Below are 22,265 nucleotides of genomic sequence, written 5' to 3' on the forward strand. Positions count from 1 at the left end.
TCTACAGGGTGACACTCTATGGTTAAAACGAACAAAATCCAAACATAATTGGTATTGTGTTTAGCTGTCACATGAATTAATTTAATTATTGAATTAATTTAAGTTGATAGTTAAATATTAAACAATTAAATGTACAAGTTTTTTGTACACAAATAGAGAACATAATTAAAATTAATATATGAATTTGATTCATATAAAATTTTAACAGGATATAGTTTACCTAAATTATTATTATAAATTATTATAATTATGATTTCAGTCAAGCATTGAAACATGGAAGTTATAATTTTTTTTGGAAAGAATATAATGTTTTTAATGCTTTCCATATGTTCTCTATAGGATTATTTTGTTTTCAATATATGGATACCAAAATCTTGAATTAGGGTTAAGTGTGTTTTAAAAAAATAATAAGAAAAAGGTCTAGCAGCAGTTTTGGGAGATTTTCTCTAGAAAAGATCCAAGAGAGGTTTTTTTTTCTGTTCATTTTAATATCAAGTGGACTACATAGAGGTTGAGATATTTTCGTTGTGGCTTGGAACCAAACATCGAATCAGCAACATCCTTTCATCGTTTTTCAGTTAAGAAGGTATATCTTCAACCTTATTTCAACCTGTTTCGTTCCTCGTACATGGATCCATGGATGATGATCATCGGAATATATTTTTCTATTGTGCCATGGATCGTACTGGCGGTCCCAACAAATTATACAATTATTCCCTATATTTTTTTCGTTTTGAGCAATTTAATTTTTTTTATTTTTTTAACTTTATTTTGTTTTTATTTGTTTTTACCTATGTTTTATGTTGTTAAAACTAGTCCTTATATGTATATATATATATTTGAAAATTTTATTTTTTTCTTTTTATTTATTTATTTGTTAAAGCCAAATATAAGGACTAGTTTTAGCAAATGGAAAATATAGAAAAACTACGTTAAAAGAAAATGATAGAGGAAAATAGAGGGAGAAACAGAAAATGGAAAAAAAGAAACTTAAAAGAACATAAAAGAAAAGAATTAAATTGCTCAGAACAAAAAAAAACGGATCAAATGTATAATTTAACCTAAAATTTTCGTTTGAAATGATGATTTAACGTGTCACGTCAGCTTACCGTTTGAAATGATAATTTAACGTGTCATGTCAACTTACCATTATACTATTAACTTCAATTAACGGCTCTGATAACATAAGTGACTAAAACGTAACATTTCAAATATAAGTGATTAAAATGTAACCTAAGACAAACAAAAGTGACTATTTTCATAATTTACCTTAAAAAAATAAAATAAATAAAATTCCGAGCAAATAATTTTCGATTAAATCCGAGTACATCTACATTAATTATAATAAGTTTTGCAGGACATCTTTCCTAAGTTATAGAAAAATAAATAAACAAGCAAAAAAAAAAACAAAGCAGCAGCAGCAAAAGCCAATTCACATCCGGTTACTTCCTTTTTACTTTCCTTCTAGTAGTTAAATTAATCAAGAAGTACAACAGCAGCCTTAAGCTCCTTAAGAAATTTCCTTTTCAATCAAATCAAACCAAATTCCTGCATTAAGTTTTCATTATCATAAAAACCAAAAGGAAAAATAAAAATAAAACTAAGTTTCAGCGTTTCACATTTACAAAATAACAAACGGTGGACGCTACAAAAATTCTCACACAACCAAACATGAATTGCATCTTGATTCCAATATCTTTACCTCTGGAAAATACTTTTCCACAAGTCGAAATTAAAGCTTTTTCGTTTTTTCTGAGCAGGAAAAACTATGAAGCTAAATTCCAGCATATTCTGTTTGTGCTTGTTCTGGACAACATTGTTTGTTCGCATGAACTCGGATCTAGCTTCCGACAGGGCAGCCTTGGTGGGTCTTCGAGCAGCTTCCGGTGGACGCACACTTTTATGGAATCTGTCAAGGAGCCCATGTAATTGGACTGGTGTACGTTGTGTGCAGAACAGAGTAGTGGAGTTAAGACTCCCTGGAATTGGGCTGTCAGGTCCGCTTCCTATTGCCATTGGCAACTTAACTCAACTCCATACCCTTTCACTTCGTTTCAATGCTCTCTCTGGGTCAATCCCCTCTGACTTTGCCAAGCTTACTTCCCTTCGGAAACTATACTTACAAGGGAATCGATTTTCTGGTGAAATTCCTGCTTTCTTGTTCACTTTACAAAAACTTATTAGACTTAATCTTGCAAACAATAATTTCACAGGTACAATCCCTGAGAGTTTTAACAATTTGACTAGGTTGGGTACTTTGTATTTGGAGAACAATCACTTATCTGGGTCAATACCAGAAATTGACTTGCCTGCACTTGTGCAATTCAATGTTTCTTTTAATAAGTTAAATGGTTCAATCCCAAAAGGGCTATCAGGGAAGCCAAAGACTGCTTTTGAAGGGAATTCTTTATGTGGCAAGCCTCTGGTTTCGTGTAATGGAACTGAAAATAGTAGCAGTAGTAATAGTGGCAATAAATGGTCAAGTGGAGTCATTGCTGGTATTGTTGTTGGTTGTGTGACCGCTGTTTTACTGATTTTGATTATCTTAGTATTTTTATGTAAAAGGAAGGGTAGTAAGAAAATGGAGACAAGGATTATTGCACCTCCAAAGCAGGCTGAGGTTGAAATTCCAGCGGCTGATAAGGCAGCTGGGGGGAGTGATAATACAAGTAATCGTTTATCTGGGGTAGTAAAAAAGGATGCAATTGCTAAGAGTAGTGGGAGTAAGAAGTTGGTCTTTTTTGGGAACAGATCGAGGGTATTTTATCTAGAGGATTTATTGAGGGCCTCTGCTGAGGTATTAGGGAAGGGAACATTTGGGACGGCTTACAAGGCCACTTTGGAGTTGGGGATGGTTGTTGCAGTGAAGAGGTTGAAGGATGTGACGGTGTCAGAGAAGGAATTCAAGGAGAAGATGGAGGTCGTTGGAGCCATGGATCACCCGAACTTGGTACCAGTCAGGGCCTACTACTTTAGTAGGAATGAGAAACTTCTAGTTTATGATTATATGCCAATGGGAAGCTTGTCTGCACTTTTGCATGGTGAGTGCATTATGTTAGTTCTTTCTTACTAGCCTTTCTTCTGTGTACATTATGTTTTTTGCTTCTTGTGTTGTTATTTCTTCCTTTCATCTTTTGATTGCTGGAATCTTAGTATGTCTCTATTTAGCAATCCTTTTGGTTGTAACTTTCAACTGGCGTGGTCCAACGTTCTCCATTTCTTTATCATGATGCAGATCTTTTTTTGGATTCATCAATTGCTTTCTTGTCTCTGTCTTGTCTGATGAGTTATTTAAGATTTGAACAGTCGATAAGTTCTAAAATAAAGGAGTTTGAATCTTTGAAAATAAAGTTTATAGTTGCTCAATTTCCTTGTAATATGTTTGTTATATAAATGACTTGGCCTATAGCATTTCTGAATCTGATAAGTATTCTGGTATGTATAGGTTTCTGTTTATCATCATTTGCTATGCATTTAGCAGCTGGGAAAGAAATCGCAGAGTTTCAATTTCTGACATTCGGCTATTATTTTATATAAGCCAGCTGAATAAATTTTAGGCATGTTGCTTTACTGAGCTTATACTGAAACACTTATTTACAGAATCATAGAATGGATTTGTGCATTTCATTTCTGACATATTCGGATTCACAAATAAGTATATTATTATTGTTTCGTTATTTATCATTATTGATCAGGTAACAGAGGAGCTGGTAGGATTCCATTGAATTGGGAAACAAGGTGTGGCATTGCCCTTGGAGCTGCAAGAGGCATCGCATACCTCCATTCAAAGGGACCCGAAATCTCCCATGGAAATATCAAATCATCAAATATCCTACTCACTACGTCCTATGAAGCTCGCATATCTGATTTTGGTCTTGCACAGCTTGCTGGCCCCACATCAGCTCCTGACCGTGTTAATGGCTACCGTGCTCCAGAGGTAACGGATGTCCGTAGAGTTTCCCAAAAAGCTGATGTCTACAGCTTTGGCATCCTGCTTCTAGAACTTCTTACTGGTAAGGCACCCAGACATGCCTTATTGAATGAGGATGGAGTAGACCTCTCAAGATGGGTCCAATCCGTAGTTCAAGAGGAGTGGACTACCGAGGTCTTTGACCTTGAACTTCTGAGACACCAGAACGTCGAGGAGGATATGGTCAAGCTACTACAGCTTGCCATAGATTGCACAGCTCAATATCCCGATAAACGCCCTTCGTTGTCTGAGATGACAACTCGAATAGAGGAGATCCATGGGCCTAGTACAGAAAAGGAGATTCATCAAATCCATGAAGCAGAGAATGGCTCTTCCGAGCATACTTAGTTGGTGCAGATGGCCATCTTCACTAAAGGGCTAAAAATATCAGCAATCTTTGAATTCTTATTTTTCAATCTCTCATGCATTTAATTATCATTGTTTGTTTCTTTCAAAAAAAAAAATTCTCATTGTTTGTTTATTCTTGGGCTCATTACACGCACATGCACACATGCACATACATGTATATAAGAAACACGTATACGTACTTTTCATTTTTCCTTCAATATTACCCATCATTTATTGCTACATTTTTTTCCCTTATTTCCTGTAATTTCCATTATTCTAATTGGTAAGGGAATTCGTATGTTATTAAATTTAATTTAGTTTTTCTGTGACGATTGAATAATGAGTATCTAGGGATTATGATTTTAAACTTTGGATTTAGATTTCAAAAATAGTGTAAATTAAGTAATAAGCTATTTAGATATATCAAATTCAAGATGATTTTTCAAATACATGAATTTGTTAATAAATTTAAAATCTTAAAATTATTTTGAATTTGACAAATAATGTTTTTATGTTTTTTTTAATGTACATTATATTAAATTTCAACTAATCTATGGATCACAAAAGCCTTTTATTCTTACAATTTATATAATAAATAAAATTTAAATCTAAACTTTTAAATCCATTTTCCTAAATCTTAATTTTCCAAGGAACTTTCCTTTTATTTTTAACCCAAGAAAAATGAGGAAAAAGAGTCTCGGAAGCTAATGCCAATGGCTTGGTATTGGTTGGGTCGGGAGTAAAAGTAAAAGTGAAGAGAATAAGATAGTTTAGATTCTTACATATTATAACTAAAATATAGTTATATATATTTCAAATTTCCTAGAAAAATAGTTTATTATATGAATTTATTTATTAGTTTCTAAAAATCTTGCAATTGGAGTTTTTAGATAATTTTTTGAGAAAATAATATGGAACAAAAGATCAAGAGACTTTTTTTTCAGTTTTAGCATTTACATTTGCTTTTATTTTCTTCCTTTTAATACTTTTTAACATTCATAGATGGAAGATGGATAGACACGACATTGAGACTTAACTTTTAATTAAATTGAGAGCTTAGAAAATTTTTATCACTTTTGTGATGACTTTGTTAGGACTTTATTAGGAAATCTATTCCCTACCATATATTATCACATATTTGAAAACTTAATTACTTTTTAGAAATTATTACAGAGAAACTTGAATTTGGATTCAAATGCACAATGTTACATCCATTGTTAAAGCAACTCAAACAAAATAGAAATATAACACCAAAGTTAAATTATTTAGTGTAGTGTTCAATTTAATGAGTAAATATTATGCTAAATACATAATATTAACTCTAGTGGGTCCTCTTACAAAAGTCCGAGGTCAGAGACAGTAAAAAAAGGGGACCAAGTTACAAATCCTAAATCAGTTTTTCAAATTGAACATCCAATAGCATGCTAAAGGTCATCTAAACACTTGTAACATGTCACCAAATAATTTTATATAAAATGGACTTTCGGCAACTCAAAATGCAATCAGCGCATTCTTGTATAACTCAAAACAGCCGTGATGCTATCCAGATGGTGTTTTAGCCAAGTTCAACTTTTAGGACAGCTTGCTCTCCATCCGAATAGATAACATCCATCATCTGAATGACGTTTTAGTATAACTCAACTACTAGGAAAGTTTGCTCTCCATCCGAATGACTAATATTCGCCATCCGAATGGCGTTTTGATATAACTCAACTACTAGGACATTTTGCTCTCCATCCGGATGGCTTTACAGCTGTCAGCTTAAATAATATTAATCAATGATACTACATTTCTAAAGCTTTATGAAAGCACATAAGATCATGGCAACCGATACATTATATCATAACATTTATAGCAATTCATTTAGTAACATAAAAGCATACATAATTAAATTCAATCGAGCTTCAAAAGTTCGTCATATGAACTATTCTAGGTCTAAGACATAACCACTGTTTACATGCATGACCATGCTATACCAACTAACAAAAATCACCGTAAAAAGAGTCATAAGTTTTCTAGAACTTAGGTAAATGCTATTTACTAACAACTTTGAAATGAATATTACAATCACTTTATAATAACCCATTTTTCAGTGATGTCAGAAACAATAATTTTGTAACTAAAAATCTGACGAGTAAGTTCGTATAATTAATATTTAATTATGCGAGTCAATAATAATTTTATATTGAATTTTGATTTGATGATTTTAAACAATTGAATTAAAAGTTAGTATAAGTGATTTGGTTCAAAAATCAAGTGATTATTGAAAACGAGGTAATAGGACCTAGTTTTCGTATTTTAAAGCTGTAAATATTTTTATTAAATATTTACAGAGTCGTATTATAGGTGAATTGAAGTTTAGTCTGGTAATTTTAACGATTGATTGCTTAATTTAAGCAAAATTATTAAATTGTAAAAGAGGTAAAAGTTGATTGCTATAGATTTAAAATATAAAAAGGACCAAAATGATAATTAGACCATTGTCAAAAAGTCCAAGTGGTGGTGGATATGATTAATCCAGTAGGTTTTGAGCTATTTGCTCTTTTAGTCCTAATTAATTAGGATTAAATTGTAATGAAGTTTATTTAATTGAAATTTAATTTAATTGAAGGACCAATTGTGCAATTAAACCCTATTTAAATAGTAATTATACCATTTGTATAGTATTGGACGGTTTTAGACTTAAAAATGTTAAAATTTGAATGTAAATTAAAAGGGATATAATTGTAATTAGGTAAATAAATAATTTATAACTAAAATAAAGCCAAATTAAAAGTGATTTTTCTTGTTTCTTCTTCCTATAAACCCAAAACACCATGGTTGAAGCTAGGAAAACATTCGGGCAAGCTCAGGCCCTTTGATTTGGTAAGCAAACTTTGCCCTTTTTAGTAATTTTAATATTTTTAATTTCGTACTAGCTTAATCTAACTAATCTGGGGACTAATTTGTAAAACTGTCAAATATTTTCGATTATGCCATTGATGAATTTGAGTTATTCTTGAAGTTTTATGATGGATTATTAAGCTTGGTTCTTAAATAGAACTATTTTATAAAGTAGGCTTTATTAATTTTAATGTTTAATGACTCAAATGTTAAAGTGATAAAAGTATAAGGACTTGATGTGAAATAACAACATGTATGGGCTATAGAGAAACAGTGAATAATTCGGCTGAAATGAGATTTGAATAAAAATGGTTAAATTGCATGTTTGGGCTTAGGGACTAAATTGTATAAAAGTAAAATGTTGGGGGCAATTTTGTTATAATGTTAAAAATGACTTAACTACATAAAATTAATTAATTTTTCTGTTAGAATTAGTGAATTGAATGGAATTATTATTTTAGACTAAGAATAAGTGGAAAATCGAGGAAAAGAGAAAATTGCCAAATAACCCTTGTACTTTGTCGTTGCTGCAATTTAGTTTGGTAAGTTTGTATAGTTTAATTTTAGTACATTTTTAAATGTATTATGTGAACCTAATTATATAATGTTGGATTATATTGATAAGTGTAATTGAAAATGGAAATAATGAATTGACACAACGTCGATCATTGATTGAGTTATTCTAGACCGTTACTGCAAATCAATCCTGTAAGTTTGTTTAGATTAATTATAATGTATTTAAATGCATATTAAATGAATTGAATTGTTTGGTTGAACATTATAATGATGCTATGTATACGAGTAATGAAGTAAGGGATCATTATAGCGTTGAGCACTAACCAAGTATTTTGAGCTGATGAATGCTTGATTAATGAACTAATGTCTCTTTATGGAATATGAGATAGTGAACTATTCATATATTGTTCTGTGTTGAAAATACTCAGAGCCGATGAACATATGATAGAGTATGATTGGTATGCCAATAGGTTATTATGCACATGGTACGGGATTGGTCTGAGTAGTGAAGATGATTTCTATATATTTTCTGTTCACTGGATATGCCGAGGTCCTGCATTTGTTGCGGACTATCATGTTATTTTACAGTGTTAATTGGTGTGCTGGATGGTACTGGCTCTTATGAGCAATTGGTGTGCTGGATGGTACTGGCTCTTATGAACAACTGGTATGTTGGATGGTACTGACTCTTATGAGTATCTGGTATGTTGAATGGTTAACTGAGTGCTCGTATCCGTATATCATTCATCTGGCATTATCTTTAATGATCATCGAATGTTATTGAAATGTGGAAATTAATTTGTACTATTGTATTGAGCATTACTCACCTGTTGTGAGTTGTGATTGACAGGAACTCTATTAAGAACCTTATCTCCAGGAACTCTGTTCAGGACTTTATTGTCGGAAACATTGTTAATAAATTTTATTAATTGAATTATTATGCGTAATTTAGTAAGCTTTACCATTTAATCGACGAACTTACTAAGCTTTATAAAAGCTTACTCATATTTTGTTGTGTTTCTTGTAGATAACATTTTTTGGATTGGGAAATCGGATCAGTACGAAGAAATCACACTATTTGGGGATTCTTTTGGTAACCCTTGAATTTATCTTGGTTTATATGGCATGTAATAGGGAAAATTTAGTTATGTTCTGTAATGTTTCATAAGTACATGTATTGTGTTTGATAGTGCATTTTGATGTTTGGTATGTATGTTTAAATCCATGTTAGAGTATAAGTGAACATTCATGAAAATTGTAAGTGTGGCTTGAATTAGGTACGATATAAGTGAATTGAAGGTAAGTTAAATTTGAATATGTTGAGACTTGTGTGATGAAACTAAAGTAGTAAAATTGTTGGGTAATTGAGATAGGGTGTTGTTATGGACCCATTGGTTAGGTCTTAAATGGATTGAAGTAGCATGTTTTGGATGTTCCTGTATGTATTTGAAGCCTTGTGATTACATGTTTTGTAATTGGTTTAAGTGCCTATGCAATTGGGTGAAGTTTGAGCCTGAAGTAGGACGTTTTTGGGATCACACGGCTTGGGACACGGGTTGTCACACGGTCATATGAAGCACACAGGTAACCCATACGGATGTGTGGCCACAGTGTGTTTAAAAATAATATAGGTGTCGTTTTCACACAGGCAGACACACGGCCTATGACATGGCTATGTGAGGGTACTTCGAATGTTACACGGGCTGGCATACGGCTTACGACATGATCGTGTGATCCAAATCAGAGAGTTACATGGTCCATGCACACGGGCGTGTAAGGTGTAGGATAGCTACATGACTATGTTTGGAGCCACACGGGCAGGGCTCTGTCACACGGTCGTGTGACCCCTAATTTGAAAATCTTCGAATTTGCCCTGAAAGTTTTGATTTGTTCTGATTTGATCCCTAAATGTCCGTAACTTATTTTTAAGGTTTCGAAAGCTCAATTTAATGCCATAATAGAATGTTTTATTTCACTATGACTATTATATATTATGGAATTAAATTGAATACTATTTTTTATGAAATGTTCTGACTTGTACGATAATACTTCGTAACCCTATTTTGATGATGGAAACGGGTTTTAGTGTTACACACTTGGCTGAGCTGAGATATGAGCCTTTGGATGTCATTATACATCACGAGCAATTCAAAAAGTCTACTCAACACTTCTGTATGGAAACAAACACATCTGCACTGAGTAGTGAAAGCTCAGTGGTACTAACATAATTCTATTTCAACACATAAAACATGAAACAGTAAAGCATGCTAACATAACATTATAACATATCTTTAAACCAAGTTTCATTATATTAAAAAATGAATATATATCAAGATATCAATATTTCAAATCATCTTCAGGGTATTTATTCAACCTTTTCATATGCCAGGTAAACCAAATTTCATAATCATATTTACCCCCTATTAGCCAAATACAGACTCAATGATCGAATACATAAGGTTCTTCCATCACACTAATAATCTCATAAGAGCATAACCATCCAACACACCAAAGTATACATAACTATAGGGCCTGAAGGCATCATATCATATCCCTCCATCACACCTAAGTGCAAACCCCTAAAAGCATCCCATCATATGCCTTCATCACACAAAGGAACATAAATGCAAAGCTTGAAGGCAAAGAACTCCAGCAAGACTCTAGACACATTATATTCCCTAATTTGCATGCCAATTATAACCAAACTATGTCTAACATCATTTAATAGGACATTTTAATGATTTAACATTAAGAGACTATGGATCGTCATAATTTTGAACATGATATCAAAATCAAAAGCACATATACATACCTAACATCATACCACCCATTTTCAAAGTCATCAAAACAAACTGACACATTTCATACTATTGACTTGCAACTAATTGTAGTGGTAGTTTAAGTATATTTTGGCACTTAACTAGCTTATTTTCTTTGAATTTTATAATTAATTATTATATTTTCAGTATTAGTAGCTTGGGATCTAAATATTAATAAAATAAGCAGCTTTATGCATATTTGTTGTTTCGATGACTTATTAGGCCAATTGGGCCTCGGGAGTGACTAATGAGCTAATTGAGTGTGTAGGGTGCCAATTAATGTCCAAGAATACAAGGAATGATCGTCGAATCGCGATATAAGGAAGCCCATGTTGCAACATGAAACAACGATACTGCCAAGGCTAGAAAGGCACTCCACATCGTGATGAGGAGTTTTCCTTTGTCACAACAACGCGATGATCATGGGAAGGAATTCATGACGGTAACGTCATGACGAGGAGTTTCCCCATGTCACAATGACACAACGAAGGCAGGCCAAAATGAGTTGAATGACACTTTTGGGATATTTCCTTATTTGGAACCCAAGCATTTATTAGAATATTGCATTAATTAGAATACCAAAGTGTACTTAAGTTCAGTGGTCACCAAGTCGCTCGTAGCCTATATAAGTAATTTTAGGGTCACCTGAATAGGTGTGTAGACTTAGACAGATAGTTTTTACTATTCAGTTTTCTTTGTGTTTTATTTTTATGTTCTTTTAGTTGAAACTTTTCTAGTTCGATTTGAAGACAATTGCGAGTGGAGATTGGTCCAGGACTGCGCTTCAATATATATTCATGAGCATTCTATTTGCTCTTATATTATATTTTTTTCTTCATATCTCATTGATTTGGCCAATTAATTGTTGTGTAAATATTAGAATAGATTATTGTGCTTTACTTATATCTTGTATGGTTTAGTTATTAAATTAATTTATCTATTAAGTAATTATATATCTGAAATTGGTTGTTTATTCAAGAGTACTTAGTATATTATGGAGTGAAACCCCTAATAAAATATCTAGATAGGTGAGACCAGAAGGGTATCCCGTCATGTATAACTTGTGCCAAACAGTGAGATCGAGAGAGTATTTGTATGCCTAGGAAGAAATCAAAAGGGTAACCTAGGTGGTAATCCTTAGTGAAGATGAGATTGGAAGGGTATTCTTACATAAGGGTGATGAATAACTCAATTGAGGATAATTAATTATTTAATTAGATAATTAGGGATTTAATCGGTCACAAGTTAGAGGCTCGCATAGTTAACACTAGGAATAGGAAATTCCATTATGTTAATTTATGTTAATTAATTTAATTAGTTTAACTAATATTTTGATTTGGATTAAAACTACTAATTTGTGACTTGATTATATTAGAAATTATTTTTTGTAATTAACTTAATAATAGTTTCTCCAATCTACAATCCCTTGGGTACAATTCTTAGAATACTTACCGATGTTTTATTGTTACACAAATCTATATTACAATTGACTTGTACTTTTGCAAATACCATACATAAATATTTTTATTTTTATTTGTACAGTTTGTACTCTAAACGTGCAAACGTTTAGAGGCGGTCAACCATCAATCATCACTAGCAGTTCCTTAAGCCAAGCTACTTAATAAGACCAAAATCAAATATGCGAGATTCATGGGACGTAGTGAGTAGGATATTTGATGATTTTATATTTCCATGATAGATTTTGAGTCACTTTGAATAGAGGTATGTGATTCCTCTTGCAGCTTGAAAGGCAATGTAGCAACCTATTTTTTAGTGAAATCGGAACAGTGGTTTAGGGACCAAAACCCGATCCGAAAATAAAATTTATTTTTATTTTATTACGAGGTCAGTATTATGTTAGAAATGTCATGTGAAAATTCCAATAAGAAAATTTTATTGATTATGTGCTTAATTAGAGAGAGGACTAAATCGCATAAAATACAAAAGTTGAATTCTAGTAGCTATAAGGATTGAATAGCTATGGAATTCAAAACTTGAGATCCTTATATGGTAATTAGACCATTAAAAAAAAGTATGTAGATATTTTAGTAACTCATCCATGGAAATTTAGAAAAAGGTCAAGGACTAAATCGAAAATTAAAAAATATTTAATTAATTAAAAAGATGATAAAAGATATCATCTTATTTTTTCATCTTCTTCCCCAAAAAAACATGAAAACCCTAGGAGAGAGAGAAGAAACTTTCATGGCTTAATTGGGTAAGTTTTCTTGTCCCATTTTTAGTAATTTTGATATTTTTGAAATCGGGATAGCTTAATCTATCTATTTGGGGGATCAATTTGAAGAGTTATCAAAGTATGGAAATTAGGTCATGGATGGATATGCTAAAAATTTAAAATTTATGGTAGAAAATGAAAGGTTGTTGATAGATAAACAACTTTTACAAAGTGATTTTTGATGAAAACATGATTTAGGGACTAAAATATAAATTTCTAAAAATTGATGAAAATTTTTAAAATTTATAGAAATTATGTACTGTAAAATTCTATATTAAAATTTCAGTTAGGCTTGGAATAGGGAGTAAATTGCATAAATTTCATTTTCCAAGCTTAGAGATGAAATTGGAATTTATGGAAAAGTTAGGGGCAAAATGGTAATTTTGCCTAGGACGTAAATTGAGTCCAAATGAATATGAAATGTGTGAAATCGATGATTAAATTTATTTATATAGATCCAGACGAAGCAAATTCGAGGTTAGATCGAGGAAAAGAAAAAGGTTTCGGGTTAGTATATTTTATACGTGAACCAGTGTCAAGGTAAGTTCGTGTAACTTAATCAAGCATGTAAATATGTTAACTTGAATATTATGAATGTATGCAATATGAATTATATTTATGTGAATGTTATAAATGTGTAAAATGATTACATGTTCGGAAATGTTGGGAAAAGGGTTAAAGTCTCGTTTGAATATTGAATTTCAATGGATAAATATGCTTTCCCGAAATGAATGAGGTCCTGCATTTGTTGCTGATGGGATTTAGCTCGGACGAGTAATCCTATTGACCTCGTTATGGAAAGGATTTAGCTCGAACGGGAAATCCTGATATAATCCCTCTCGAGCATATGTTACAATTAGGGTTTAGCCTGGACTAGTAATCCTAATTGAGCTCTTCTGAGTATACGTTACATAAAGGATTTAGCTTGGACTAGTAATCCTGTTATACAATATGTGTCTCGAGAGTGTGTTCTTTGATTAAATGCCCTAATGGGTACTCTTGAATAAGAATACTTGAGTATCCATCAGAATTTCAATGAATCAACGAACACAACTTTTGGCATGATAAAAGAATTATGGGATGAAATGAATAATGTCTTGAAGGACAATTTTATAATGAGCTCATCTATGATGCTTGATGTTTATGAAATTTTTTTGACTAACATGTTTGATTGAATGCATGTGTTTAGGCAATTTTTCCAAATTAATGGAAAACATGATATTGTATGCTTAGATTTAATAAACAAGATTAGTAAGTTTAGTTTTCATTATACGAACTTACTAAGCATGTAATGTTTACTCCATTTTATTTTTCCCTGTTTTATAGTGCTCAGAAGCTCACGAAAGTTTGAGATCATTAGAGCACCATAACACTATCCACTAGTTATTTTGGGTATATATAGTAAAATCATTTTGGTATAATGGCATGTATAGGCTAATTTGATCATAGATGGCTTAAATATGTGGTTTGTAATCTAGCCATTGGAATGGTAGTAATGGTTGTTTTTGACATACTTGTAATGTCATACTATGGTAGCTTTATGTATGTTAAGTAGTTGATCCAATTATGCCTAAACTATGGAATATACCAAGGTAAGATTATAAACATGTAAGCATGTAATGACATGCCATGTTGAATGATAGAGTTTGCCCACTTTGAATGCTTGAAATGGTTGGTATTTGAATGTGAATTTAAGTGCAGGTCCTTGGTGTGATTTTGGGTGAGAAATGAAGCTAAGAATGACTTTATTTTGTCCACACGGGCATGTGTCTAGATCGTGTGTGACATACGGCCTGGTACAAGGGTGAGTGGTAAGGCTGTGTGTCCCCTGCACCTTAAATTTGAGAAATAGAATGCTCAGAATTGAGCATATGGGCAGAGACACAGGCGTGTGTCTTAGCCGTGTGTGCTACATGACCTATAATACGGACATGTGTTTTAACCGTTTGAAACCTACACCTAAATTCAAAAAATAAAATTAACTACACGGCCTAGCACATGGGTGCGTGGCATGGCCGTGCGCACAAGTCAGAGAGTTACACGGGTCGAACACGGCCTGCAGCACGGGTGTGTCCCAAGGTCACATGGGCGTGTCCTTTGGACCACACGGGCGTGTGAACCCTGTAACTTAGAAAATTTTTGACATGTCATGAAAAATTCTTAAAGTCTCTGATTAAGTCCCTACTCGATTCTAATGCTCGTATTGGGCCTCGAGGGTCCATTTAAGGGATGATATGAATAATCTCGGTCAATGAATAGTAATTTATGTGAAATATCTGAAAAATATTTTGAAAGTTTCGGTAATGCTCTGTAACCCTGTTCCGGTGACGGATACAGGTTAAGGGGTGTTATAAGCAATGCTAGACCTTATTTCCCAATTCAATGAAGTCCTACCAGCTCCTCTATTACCTGATCAATAATGATAATAACACAACAATAATAATATACTTATTTGTGAATCCGAATATGTTAGAAATGAAATGCATAAATCCATTTCATGATTCTTTAAATAAAGAATATTGTTTCAATATAAGCTTAGTAAAGCACCATACCTAAATTTACTAAGCTGTAACAAAGCTTTTATAAAATAATCGCCTATTAGTTTCATGAGTAATGAATCTTTAGATTAGATCATTAGTTTCCTTAGATATACATGATAAAGTCTCAATAATGAAACTCATAGGTTGGTTATCACATATATTATCCAATCCAACAATTGAAAGCTTTAGAAATAAAAATATTGCTAGATGGGGCTTGGGAATACGATATTGTTTGCCCAAGAGAAACAAAGTGTAAGCAGATGACTCAATTTTGAATGATTAAAAAACAAGTTTTGATTTGAATAATCTTATAGTTTCTATGTACAATGAAAATTTCATATAGACTATGACATGTTAAAAGCTTCAAAGGTAGAAACTTTGTGGTTTCTTACCAAGCTGCTAAATACATAGAAAATTATGATAAACAAAGTTATACATACCATGATACTTATCAGATTAAGAAATGCTAAATACTAAGTCATTTATAAAATAAACATATTACAAGGTAATTGAGTAATTATAAACTTTATTTCAAATATTTAAATTTTTTTCTTTAAAAGCTTATTGACTATCAAAATCTTAAATAACTCTTCAGACAACACATAGACAAGAAAGCAATTAATAAATCCAAAAGATCTACATCATGCTAAAAAAAATAGAGAACGTTGGACCATGCCAATTGAAATTTACAACCAAAAGAATTGCTAAATAGAGGCATACTCAGATTCCAGCAATGAAAATGATGAAAGGAAGAAATAACCACAACACAAAAAGTAAATAACATAATGCACACAGAAGAAAGCTAGTAAGAAAGAACTAAAATAATGCACTCACCATGCATAAGTGCAGGCAAGCTTACCATTGGAATGTAATCATAAACAAGAAGGTTCTCATTCCCACTAAAGTAGTAGGCTTTTATTGGTGCCCAGTTTAGCTGATCCATGGCTCCAACAACCTCCATCTTCTATTTGAATTGCTTCTCTAACACTGCCACATCCTTCAACCTTTTCACTGCAACAACCATCCCCATCCCCATCCCTAAGGTGGCCTTGTAGGTCATCCCAAATATTCCCTTCCTTAATACCTCAGTTAAGGCCCTCAAAAAATCCTCTAGATCAAATACCCTTGATATGTTCCCAAAAGTAGACCAACTTTTTACTCCTACTACACTTAGTAATAACATTCTTTTTTACTACCCCAAATAAATGGTTACTTGTATTATAACTCTCCTCAACTGACTTATCAACCGTTGGGATTTTTACCTCAGCCTGTTTTGTAGGAGTAATGTCCGTTGTCTCTATTTTCTTACTAGTGTTCTTTTTACATAAAAATACTAAGGTAATCAAAATCAATAAAATAAAAATCACACAACCAATAATAATACCAGTAATGGCTTTATATGTCTATCTATTTGTTGGAAAAATTAGTGAAGAAAATAGTCTTACAATTACAACGAAAGTTGAAAAAATTTCAAAATCGAACAATTTTGTGATATTTATAGAAATAAACCCTAATCAGATATTACTTATGCTTTGTGTAAGATAGATTCAAGTCGATCCTAGCTTGTCGGTTCCTTCAAAACCGTGGATTTCATCTTTGGCTTACCGGAAGTTGGAGACCTTGTCGATATCGTAGTGCTGATTGATCCTTTCTTCAAATATGAGACATTCATCCTAACACCAAAGAATTGCACCGCAAAAGAGACAACCCAATTAATTTTCAAACATGTAGTGAAGTGTTATAGAGTGCCACAAAGTCTTATCTCTAATAAGGATGCATAGTTCATTGGGATATTTTTGTAGCAGCCTATTCTTAATGAAATCGGAACAGTGGTTTCAGGACCACAAGTTCAAGCCAGAAAGAAAATACATTTTAATATTATTGTATGGTCCGTATTATGATAAGAATGTTATATGAAAATTCTGATAAGAAAATTTTACCGATTATGTGTTTAATTATGGAAAGGACCAAATTGCATAAAATGCAAAAGTTTAGTTCTAGTAGCTAAAATGATCAATTAGCTATGGAATTCAAAATAAGAGGTCCTTCTATGGTAATTAGACCATTAAAGAAAAAGGAAAGGACTAAATTGGAAACTAAAATAATAAAAAGATGATAAATGAATTAAAAAGAAATAATATCATTTTATATCATCTTCTTCCCCAAAATATACATGGAAACCCTAGTAAAGAGAAATCAAGATTTCTTGGCTTAATTGGGTAAATATTCTTATCCCGTTTTTAGTAATTTTTATATTTTTGAGATTGGGATAGCTTAATCTATCTATTTTAGGGATTAATTTGAAAAGTTATCAAAGTATAGAAATTTTTCCATGAATGAATATGCTGAAATTTTGAAATTTATGGTAGAAAATGAAAGGTTGTTAATAGATAAACAATTTTTACAAAGAGAATTTTCATGAAATTGTGATTTAGGGACTAAATTGAAAAATTGTAAAACCCATGAAAAAATTCTAATTTTTAAGAAATTCATTGGCTGTTATTAAGACATGTAAAAATTGGTTAAGCTTGAAATAAGGATTAAATTGCATGAATTTCATTTTCCGAGCCTAGAGATGAAATTGAAATTTATGAAAAGTATAGGGGCAAAATGGTAATTTTGCCTAGGATGTGAACTCAATGTAATTGAATATGAAATGTGATAAATTGATGATTAAATTCATTTATATAGATCCGCATAACTCAAATTCAAAGCTAGATCGAGGAAATGAAAAAGTTTCGAAGTAGATATTCATACTAAGTTCGTGTAACTAAATTGTGTTTATTTTATGTTTGAATTGAATGTGGTATGTGATTATACAAATTGTATAAATGTTATAAATATATGAAATAATCACATGTCCGATAATGTTTAGAAAATATTAAGTTCTGTTTGAATGATGAATCCATTTGAATGATGAATTTTGATGGATATATGTGATTTCCTGTATTGAATATGCTCCTGCATATGTTGCGAACAGAATATAGCTCAGACGAGCAATCCTGTTATAGCCCTCTCGAGCGTCCTGTTATATAGTTCCTGCGAGCATCCTGATCGGTAGTGATCCTGCATGTGTTGCGCACTACATCAACTCTTTGTGAGCGTCTTGTTACACGATTTGATCGATTGTGATCCAGAATTTATTGTGGACACAAACGTAGCTCTTCGTGAGTGTCCTGATATAGGCTCTTATGAGATTTCTGACTTGGCTCGCTTAAACTCTCTGTTACCTTATCCGGTGCTCCCTAATAATAACTCTTCAGAGTTACCTAATAAGTTTTATGAACTCCTTGATTAATACTCTTAAGAATTTCCTGTTTAGCCTGGATAAGTGTCCTGTCACATGGCTCATCTGAGTATCCTGATATGTAGCTCGAGAGTGTGCTCCCTGATTAAGTGTCCTAATGGGTACCCCTGATTCTGAGTTGACGGTTTACAGTTTTGTACATGTTGTGTGTACTAGCTGAGTATCCATCGATATTTCAATAATTCAACGGGAAAAACTTCTAACATGATAAATTATAAGATTAGAAGAGTTATGTCCTGAATACTTCTGAATACCTGAAAGAGTGTAGCATGATGAGCTCATTCATGCTTATTTGATGTACATGTGAATTACGTGACTAACTTGCTTATTTGAGTGTAAGTGATTAGGCAAATTGCCAATTTGTTGGAAAGCATGTTATTGTATGCTTATTGTAATGAATGTGATTGGTGAGTTTATTTCCTATTATACAAACTTACTAAGCATTAATTGCTTACTAGGTTTTCTTTCCTCTGTTTTATAGTGCTCAAAAGCTCGCAAAGATTGGAGATCGATCGAAACATCATCACACTATCTACTAGCTCGTCTTGGTATAAATAGTAAACTCATTTTGGTATAATGGCATGTATAGGCTAACTTTGCCAATGTTGGTATGTAAATGGTTGTTTGTAATTAGCCTCTAAATTTGCTTTTCTCTTTTCTTTGCTAAGCTCGTTGGCTTTGCAAGCTCTATCAACCAAGACAAGAAATTCTTTCAATTCTAAAATTCTGACTAGAAGTTTAATATCCTTATTCAACCCGTCAACGAACAGTTAGCGCATGATTTCTTTAGTAGAAACATACTCCCGAGCATTCTTGCTCAACCGTACAAATTCTCTTTCGTACTCAGTCACAGTCATACAGCCCTGTTTCAATTCTAAAAACTCTTTTTGCTTTTGGTCGAGAAATCTCTAACTTATGTATTTCTTCTAGAACTCAGTCTGAAAGAATTCCCAGGTCACTCTTTCTCTCGGTACCACTAATACTAGAGTATTCCACCATTGATACGATGAGTCTCTCAATAAGGAAATGGCACACTTTAAACATTTAGCTGGCATGCACAAAAGTTCATCGAATACCCAAATAGTGTTTTCAAGCCAAAATTCAGCTCTCTTAGGATCGTCATCAATGGTAGCTCTGAACTCTTCGACCTCGTACTTACGAATTTTATCAACTGGTGGTTTATTTAGTTATTGAAGTTCCACAACTTGAGGGGCTATGGGAACCGGTTGGGGACTAGGTGGGGGTGGAGGTTGTTGAGCAGCCGAATTTGTCTGAACATATTGCAGGAACCATTCGTCCATAATTTGGAAAAAAGGCTTCTTTAGCCTCTCCTCTGTGACTACTCGATACATTTCTAGATTCAGATGGCGCTACCCCTTGAGAGGGAGCTGGCACATTACTCTCAACATCGTCAGCTACAACTCGATCGGGATCCATTTACTATATGAAAACATAGTCTAAATTGTCAGGAGTCATCACACTATCACAGATTATATATGGCATGTATAACTAGACTCTGACACACACTACGTTACTTCGAGAATCGACTAAATCATAGCTCTGATGCCAATAAATGTAACACCCCTCACCCCTATTCAACGCCAAAATAAGGTTACGGAGTATTACCGAACTTATACCACATATATCAAAATGACCAAAGTCCCTATACATACCATATACTCAAAACAAAGCTCAAAAGTACCAAATTGATAGTTGGATAGTGTGACAAAGCCTTCGACGATCCCCGAAATCCAAGCTAGCTTTAAATTCACTATAAAACATGGAAAAATAAACAAAGTAAGCTATATAGCTTAGTAAGCTCGTATGAAAGAAACTCAATCTTAGCATAAATATACAAATCCTCAATTTAAACATGTCAACTTGTATTCATTTGACTAACAAACCTTTCACATACTCAATCATAAGTTTATATATGAACTTCTCAATTTCTTCGATTTAAAGCTTATACAATTCATGAACATACTTTTACCATCTCATACTAATCTCATACACATCCTCGTCTTTCATTTACCCGTTGAACCATTCGGAATACTATCGGATACATGAGAAACTCACACACCACATATCTAATCAAAGCTATCTCAATCTCGTATCACATATACTATTTACACCAGAGCTATCAACGGGCCTACTCACACAAGCTGTGGGTCAGGACGTAGCTACACGGTGCTACTCACACAAGCTATCAAGTAATTGTGACACATCTGGTATACTCAGCCACTAGTAGAATGTACAGGACCAGCACTGATACGCACTCGCCTCGGATGAGATTTGTGACGTAAGAATTTACCCGATAGTAAATCGAGTAAGTTAGGGTGTTTTAAATAAGGTTGATAGAACGAAAAGGGGTTTGGGTTCAAATAGGATAACTCAGTTTTGGGAAATGATTTATGGAATGGAAATTGGGAATTCAACTAAGGTTCAAGCAAGAACTAGCACAATAGGAGTTTACTAACCCGTTACTTAAATGAACACTTAATTCAATTAAGATGGTATGAAAATAAGGTGGAATATTGGTATAGGACCTCGACCCGCTATCAAAGGTGATAGGAACTTCGGTATATCTTAGAACGCTACACTTTGGGAATCAAAGTGATAAGTTCGAAAACAAAGATAGAATGACGCCACAAGGATTCTTGATAAGTCAAACTAGTCTTTGGAGAATATTAAGAGTTGAAAACAAACTCACAAAGTTGATAAAATTCATAAATTGTTCATTAGCCTTCAACAAGTGAAATACAAGCCATATTTATAGCCTAAACTATAGCTAGCCGAATAGTCATATGGGCATTCAAGGGGACGGCTATCTTAAGCCTTAAGGCTTTAGGAAATTTCCTAGAAATTTCTTGAACATATTCTAGAGTCTTCTTGGCTTGGGAAACTGAATGAGAAGCTACTAGAAGGGGTTGATTCAGCTAGCCATTAATGAGAAGCTTTATGGACTAGTCCACATCCGGCCAAGGTGTTTGAAAGTAGTTTGAATGCTTCTTAAATGTGGCGCCTAGATAAGCTTGAAAGCCTTGGATTAATTGATCATTATGGAGGAATCTAATGGCCATTCAAGTGTGAAAGGCCGAATATGTATAGTCCTTGTGGGTGAAATAAAAGCCATATTTATAACCTAAACTATAGCTAGCTGAATAGTCATATGGGCATTCAAGGGGACGGCTATCTTAAGCCTTAAAGCTTTAGGAAATTTCCTAACAATTTCTTAAACATATTCTAGAGTCTTCTTGGCTTGGGAAACCGAATGAGAAGCTACTAGAAGGGGTTGATTCAGCTAGCCATTAATGGGAAGCTTTATGGACTAGTCCACATTCGGCCAAGGTGCTTGAAAGTAGTTTGAATGCTTCTTAAATGTGGCGCCTAGATAAGCTTGAAAGCCTTCGATTAATTGATCATTATGGAGGACTCCAATGGCCATTCAAGTGTGAAAGGCCGAATATGTATAGTCTTTGTGTGTGAAAACATGGAACCGAACAGCCCTTAGTGTGAAACGAACATTCAGCAAAATGTGAACACAAAGATGCTGCTTGGGAGAGTTGACCGGTCATTCTTGGAAAATAAATCACCACCACCTTTGGCTCTTGATGTCCACGAAGGGGTGTATTTGATGGCTGCACAT

General features: G+C 33.2%; 1 protein-coding gene across 1 annotated transcript; it reads left to right on the top strand.

Moving 5' to 3' along the window:
* Positions 1–1,511: 1,511 nt before the first annotated feature.
* On the top strand, positions 1,512–4,558 carry LOC107952842 (probable inactive receptor kinase RLK902). The gene is made up of 2 exons (XM_016888039.2): positions 1,512–3,041; positions 3,696–4,558. The coding sequence occupies exons 1-2, from the start codon at positions 1,769–1,771 to the stop codon at positions 4,316–4,318; spliced, it is 1,896 nt and encodes a 631-aa protein (XP_016743528.1). The 5' UTR covers positions 1,512–1,768; the 3' UTR covers positions 4,319–4,558.
* Positions 4,559–22,265: the final 17,707 nt, after the last annotated feature.

This window comes from Gossypium hirsutum, chromosome A07 (assembly GCF_007990345.1).
Source record: "Gossypium hirsutum isolate 1008001.06 chromosome A07, Gossypium_hirsutum_v2.1, whole genome shotgun sequence".
In the NCBI taxonomy this organism is placed as follows: domain Eukaryota; kingdom Viridiplantae; phylum Streptophyta; class Magnoliopsida; order Malvales; family Malvaceae; genus Gossypium; species Gossypium hirsutum.